The sequence below is a fragment of the Monopterus albus genome, unplaced genomic scaffold (genome assembly GCF_001952655.1).
Source record: "Monopterus albus unplaced genomic scaffold, M_albus_1.0 scaffold85.1, whole genome shotgun sequence".
Classification (NCBI taxonomy): Eukaryota; Metazoa; Chordata; class Actinopteri; order Synbranchiformes; family Synbranchidae; genus Monopterus; species Monopterus albus.
In genome coordinates this window covers 1,304,974-1,311,804 of record NW_018127965.1, presented here as the reverse complement: position 1 = coordinate 1,311,804, position 6,831 = coordinate 1,304,974, and the positions used below count along the sequence as shown (strand labels likewise).

The window sequence follows — 6,831 nt, the reverse complement described above, 5'->3', positions numbered from 1 at the left end:
TCTCACATATGGCATGGACAGAAGATATTTATCCACACTTTGAGCTGTACGATCCGCATGCTTTTCAGATATTCCCTGTAAGTGTGCATTATGTTAATTCAGTCTCTTCTGTGGTTATGTGGCTGTCAGCTAAAGTGCTTCATCTTAGCAACAACTGCTCCTGTTAATTTGTTGTTATTGATCCTGGGTCTTATATTATGACAAAATAATTTGTAGTACTGTATTAGGAGGAGTGATTTTTATAATATGGTCTGCATACGGGAAACTGATTCTTTGATTTTCCTCCCCTCTCCACTGAGTGGAGCATCACCTCCTACTGCATTTTATTCTCAGCCACTGTGCCTCCAGGCACAGAGGCTCATTACAGTCCCGTCTCTCCTCCCCAGGCTCCTCTACAGCCCACCACCATCCTGCAGCAGCTCCCAGCCAACATGATGCCTCCTGGCTTGGCTCCCTCCATTAGGCCCGGTGGCCACGTCAAGGAGGGTATGGCAGACTGTCACCACACACAAACTAAATCTCAGGATTTCACACTCGGAGTTGTTCTTGCCTGTCTGTCACATTACCAGCTTGCTAGCAAGTGTGTAGATTTATTTTTTATCGTCTACTCTTGAGCTTGGACAGTTGCATGAGTTTGTGTATCAGAGTGTGTATTAAATTCATGCACAGTGCTGCAGCAGGTTTTAGTCAAACCGTTTGCAGCTTCTGAAAGTATCAGTCAGTTGCTGAAAATAAAATTTTGTAAGTCAGTGACATTTAGACTCAAAACGTTAAAACTGTCTTGCAGCAGTGTCTATATGCATCCAGCGACTATACTGTAAATACAGTCTGTTCCAAAAATGGCAAAACAATTGTTACATTGCATTTGGATTTTTTTTAGCAGCTATAATGGCCTCCTTAGCCCAGCTAGTGTCACTGTGAGCTAGTTAAGTTTATAAAACAGTCCTGTGCTCTAGCTTAAAGAACTCTTAATGGCAAATGTGGTTTCTGTAAACTGCATGGAGCAATTTGCAGTTTGCTTGAAAATTTGCTGCAACTTGGCCACAACACACACAAAAAAGATACATTCTGATGATCTGGTAGCAAATATAAACTCACTGGTCACTTTATTAGGTACATCTGTACAATTGTGTGCAATTCAATGCAACACTTTCACCTTGACGTCTGTGTTTATGAAGCTCAAAATGTTTCAGTTTTTGTCATAAATGTACAAATTCAATTCTCTGTTGATTATTGAGGTCGTAGTAAAAGGTGGTGTTGTACTGGACTACATTATATTCAGAGGTGTTCCTAATATTCTGACCCTCTCATGTATGTAGCTGTGGAGGACAAAAATATAGAGATGAAAAGGTGGATGGTAAAAAAAAAAATCTTAATAGGTTCATCCCACTGTTCACATTGCCGCTGCTGCTGTGGTTTTATATACATTATATTATTTATTGAATTGCATTACACAGCATCACATTTTTGTAAAGTGTAATCGTGTCTATTTAAGCATTATTTGACTACCAGTGTTACCAGCACATCAGCTGCCACGCTGGCAAGTGTGTCCCTTTATTTTTCTCATTTGCTTTCATTTGTTTAGTTAAAATTATTATTAACATGGAGCCATCACTCAAGAAATGTCCTTGATAAAGACTAAGGCCGACATAAGTCGCATGTTCTCTGTGCAAATAATCCTCAAACATTATTGGTGATGGAAAACATCAGGATGATACTGTAAATATTATGTAAACCTGTCACATAGTTTCAATGAGTTTTTAAAATACAGTGGATTTATACTCTAATAATTTGAACAGATTTCTGAAACTTATGTCAGAAAACAATATTTATATTACTGGGAAGAAGTTTAATAATTTAGCAAGGTGAGTCATTGCCCAACAAACATAGACTGACAAGGAGGTGAGCAAACTGATGGTGGCACTTTACATCCACTATCTCAGTTTGACACAATGTGGGTCCTCATCACCCAGAGGAAGACGACAGAATAAAACTGATAAGACCATCAGAGGCACCTCACATAATGCGGAATACGTTTGTAGGTATGGACACCGGCCTGCCATAACATTGACCACCTGCCTAGTGCTGTGTACACAGGAGTCAATGTGGCAGTTGGTTGACACTCGTGTCATTCTGCAGCTCACTGTGCATCTTCTGTGAGTCTGTTTGATTTCATAGTTCTACTGTCAGGAAGAGCGCAAATGTGTCGACCATTCAGTGAAAAACTTATGAAAAAGGAATGAAAACTGTCATGAGGACAAGTGGTTAGTCTTGTCTCCTCACAGCAAAAAGGTTCCCAGTCAGACTCAGTGCCTTTCTGTATGGAGTCTGCATGTTCTCCCTGTGCCTGCATGGGTTCTCTCCGGGTACTCCAGCTTCCTCCCACAGTTCAAAGACATGACGCTTAGGTTGACCTGTGATTCAAAGTTGCCCGTAGGAGTGTGTGTGGTTGTTTGTCTATACGTCAGCCTTGTGTACCCCACCTCTATTCAGGAATAATCGGTATAGATGATGGATGGATGGATAATGGATGGGTGGAATCCAACAGCCGCCCCACTCTAGGTATGATATCACCACCATCAATGTACAGTATTTCTCATTTTCACCCATTTTAACAAAGATTCAAACTAAACAGAATATTTTGAAAAGGATGAATTTAAAAGTTTTATCTATAGTAGGTCATTGTCATCATCAGTGAGCCTTGGGCGTCCATGACACTGTTGTCGGGTCACAGTTTGTCCTTCCTTAGTCTTTGGCTGGTTCTAACCACTGCAGACTGGGAACACCCAATAAAACCTGTAGTGTGGGAGATGCTCCAACCCAGTTATCAGCCATCACAGTTTGGCTCTTGTCAAAGTCGCTCACATCCTTACGCTCGCCCATATTTCCTGCCTCCAACACATCAACTTCGAGAACTGAATGTTCAGTTGCTGCCTCATACACCCCACACACTGACAGGTGCCGTTGTAATGAGATAATCAATGTTATTCAACTGTCAGTGGTCATAATGTTATGGCTGAATGGTGCATGTGTGTATTGCTGTCACTATGCAGAACTTGTAGAGCTGATGATGATCCAGAACACCCAGATGCATCAGGTCATCATGAACAACATGACTGTGTCAGCTCTGAGATTGTTCGAACACTCCAACCCGCCACTGGGCACTGAGGTGGGTACCGGACACGGGTCATGGTCAGTTCAGTTAATAAGTCAAACTTGAAATTTAAAATTGGAGTATTAATTAGAACAAAAAATTAACCGGACAGTAAATCTGATCATAGCTTGCAATAAAAAAATGAGTGTGTCACCCTGATTTTGATATAATAAAATATAGCAAGGCTTCATTTTAATTCTACTTAGCTTCCATGCACTCCAAATGTACAAACAGTTCCTGATTTTATTATGAAGAAAGTTTCATCACAGCTTACTGTTGATGGCTTCTATGTGTTTTGTCGATAACAGGGACTTTTTAGGGCTTCTTGGTTCTGCTGGGTGTTATAGTAAAATACATAGCTCACACTTGTTGAATGTAAAAATACAGGAATTATAACTTTTTAGAAATTACTAAACCAATTTACCCCTCTGGTCTATTTTCATTTCTGCTGACATTTCTTGACTCAATAAGCAGCCTTGTTTTATTTTAGGATATTATTCCTCAAAATTCTTTCTTTCATTTACCACAATGTTCCTGAAATAAAACCTGACCAGTGAAAAGTTTGTAATGATCGTGGTCTTGCCCTGGGAAACGGAGCTCGGCTGTTTTTCTCTTCCACTGTGTCAGGCTCCCAGAGATCTAGTTATAATTCAGGAGAATGAGGCTGGTTCAGAGATACACCATCATTATTACCAGCCTGCCCCATACCTGTCCTATCCTGCATGGCCCCTGCCTCAGGCCACAGCGGTCTACCAAGAGGACCCCAACAAACCCAGTTCTGCTCTGCGCCACAGAGACAGGTGATCAGACCACTCATGTGTCTGTTACATTTCATGTGACAACTCATTACTACTGTTGCAGGAAAAAAAAAAGTTTCACGGTGCACGTATCACTGAAACAGCATCTAAAAAATCATCCGATTTATTTAGGAGGTAGTTTGAATCAAATCATATCCTGCTGGCAAGCAAGGACACCAGAATTTTATTTGGACAGAAAAAGCTGAGATTTAAATGGGAGGGGACATGTTTTGCCACTTTGGGAGGCAGATTCATTCTTCCATTTAAATAATGCCTAGAATAGCTCAGATTTACTCATGCTTTGGTAACAGTAATAGGTGTTAATTACTGCAGGCTTGGCAGGCCAAACCGGCAGCAACAACATACATTCAGAAAGCATACATACACACAATAGAAATAAAATAAAGTGTTACCTACATAGAACCAAATGGATTGTCAGAACAGCTCACCTAAATAAATAAATAAGAAATTATACGACAATTTAGGACACTTAGTTAATCAGGGGAGCAGATGCTTCACATTTACCAGGTTGTCCTTGAAGAATCTGTTCTCACCCCTTTAACAACTGTCAACACTTTTAGAAAAGCAGGAGAAGTAGCACATATCCTCAAAATAACTGTAACGAAGGTCCGTTAACTCAGAGAAAAGCATGAGATGTAAATACAGAGAGAGACTTTCCATTCTCTCCCTCCTCGAGTTGTTTGTCTCCAGAAAACCAACTGTTGTTATAATTGAGCTTTGGACCTGTTAAGATTGCTTGTTCATACCATAAAGATGAAAACATCCAGGAGATATAACACTGATCAATGCCTTTCACGGTTGTGTGATCAGACCTGCTGTCCCGGCCCTTCCTCCTTCACCCAGCGCCTCTGAGTCAGTGAGAGCTGACATCGCTCCTGCAGCAGGTAAAAGCCAACACCCAGCCAACAGTCAGTTGAGAGCATAGGGTGCTGATTGATGAACCTGCTAGTGATTGTCCAATAACAGCGATGAGATTTAGAGCTGTGCAATGTTTTATCTGTTTTCTTTTTTCTATAGAGAACAACAGTGATGCTGAGGCAGAACAAAGAAGAAGAAAAACTGATTAATAATTCATTTAGCAAATGTCTTTAAATAGCACCATGGGGTAAAACTATCTTGACTTCATTGATCTTCTCTCAAAGCTTACGATTTCACACTTACATTACAATTAAATGCCTCATATACGCATTTACAGCATATTAAACAGGCAAATAAATACAATTTTGTGCTTTATTAATGGAGTTTTATTTCTTTACTTTGTTCAACCTGCATTTCCCAAATTATCCAATAGGGGGCAGCAACAGATGCTAAGTGGGATGGTAATTAGACCACAAGAAGGATGTCTTCCTTTATTGTCAAACATTCACAGTGACTGTGCATGTTATAGTGCTGACACAGGGCACTACATGTGGGCAGCATAGCAAGAGGGTAACACCACTATTTTTGTGCAACACCGAGTGACCTCATGCTTAAGTACAGCTTGATGAGTACATGGAGAGAACATGCCAAGAGGAGACATGCCACTCAGTCCTCACAGATGATGACAGTAAAAGCAACAAGCAACAAAATCTTGCATGAAAATAGAGCAGGATTAATGTTGTGGATATTTCTTGCTAAGAAGAACAGGTGAAGCATTTGAGTGTTTTTCTCACTGGTTCAATCTCAGGTGAAAGTGTTGAAATTATGCACAACCCATAAGGCTTCCTTTAACTTTTGAAGTGCTGTAACAAATAGGTCGAGTTTGTCAAAGGGGATAATACAGCGAGCAGCAAGCAGCTGAGACAGATGAGCCATAGGAAAGAATTTCAATGTCAATTTATTAGATTTGTCTGCAACAATTCCCACAATCCTTGGCATCCACTGAAAATAGTTCCATGGGTCAGAGGTTCATTTGGAGTTTGAAAACTGAATTGTACTATGACAGTGTGGAGCTGGGAGCACTGTATTTCAGCAGCAGCGTGGGAGGGTAATTTTAAAGATATCGGGAGTGAAGACAGCACACCCAAATCACTGATAAAATGCTAAGATTAAGAGCTCAAATGAGGAGAACGTGCTGAGACGGCCGTCTCTCTACTGTCTCCAGAATAATGCCAATGTTTATCCAGCTATTAATATCAAACCACCACATGCTGCCGATCACCAGGGAGACATGGTGAGAGCGACGACAGAGAGAGAGAGGCAGTGAGAAGGGGTTAAAGAGCCAAATATATTCAGGAGAGGAATTAAATTTCTGTTAAGAAGGGCAGTAAACAGCAAAAACGAACAATGATTTGATTTGATTTGATTTGATTTGATTCTTTCAAACATGCAGAACAAATCACATCAACACACACATAATTACACAAATCCAACCAATGCTAATCCAGAATCAGTTTGCTTATACCTAGTATATGCTTGAATGGAGTAGGAAGAAGTCAGACTTATTCAGTCCTACCCCATAACATCATCTTATACAAAAAAAATGTCATGCATCATTGGCTGCAAGCAGTATCTCTACATAGGTAATTCTCTTCTTCACCAAACAAGTAATACACAGAAAATTTAAAACAAAGTGTTTCCTTCATGCATTCTTGATTAAATCTCTTATTCTTGCATATATCTTGAATGACACATACCTTTATATTTATATTTAAACTCCTCAATTCTATTACTGTTTTTCATGTCTACACTTAAATTATTCCATAGTTTTACCCCACTTTTACCCCACCCCATAGAAATACAAAATCTTTTTTTGGTTGTACGTATAGCATGAACTTTTAGATTTAACTGACCCCTTAAATTATATCCCCCTTCCCTTTCATCAAATAACTTTTGGATTCCACCAGGTAATAAGTCGTTCCTGGCTTTATACATAAACAC

The 6,831-nt window shown here is 39.9% G+C and overlaps 1 protein-coding gene across 1 annotated transcript; it reads left to right on the top strand.

Moving 5' to 3' along the window:
• LOC109964205 (proline-rich protein 29-like) lies at positions 1-5,078 on the top strand. Its single transcript, XM_020607329.1, has 6 exons — positions 1-77; positions 387-486; positions 3,054-3,169; positions 3,782-3,954; positions 4,783-4,856; positions 4,990-5,078. The coding sequence occupies exons 1-6, from the start codon at positions 9-11 to the stop codon at positions 5,037-5,039; spliced, it is 582 nt and encodes a 193-aa protein (XP_020462985.1). The 5' UTR covers positions 1-8; the 3' UTR covers positions 5,040-5,078.
• The last annotated feature ends 1,753 nt before the right edge of the window (positions 5,079-6,831 follow it).

What these genes read in the sequence shown, in the direction of transcription:
- LOC109964205 (XM_020607329.1), top strand. Translation starts at nt 9, where the DNA reads ATGGCATGGACAGAAGATATTTATCCACACTTTGAGCTGTACGATCCG. An exon ending in CGGTGGCCACGTCAAGGAGG is followed by an intron (nt 487 to 3,053) that starts GTATGGCAGACT and finishes GTCACTATGCAG; the next exon opens with AACTTGTAGAGCTGATGATG. An exon ending in GCTCTGCGCCACAGAGACAG is followed by an intron (nt 3,955 to 4,782) that starts GTGATCAGACCA and finishes TTGTGTGATCAG; the next exon opens with ACCTGCTGTCCCGGCCCTTC.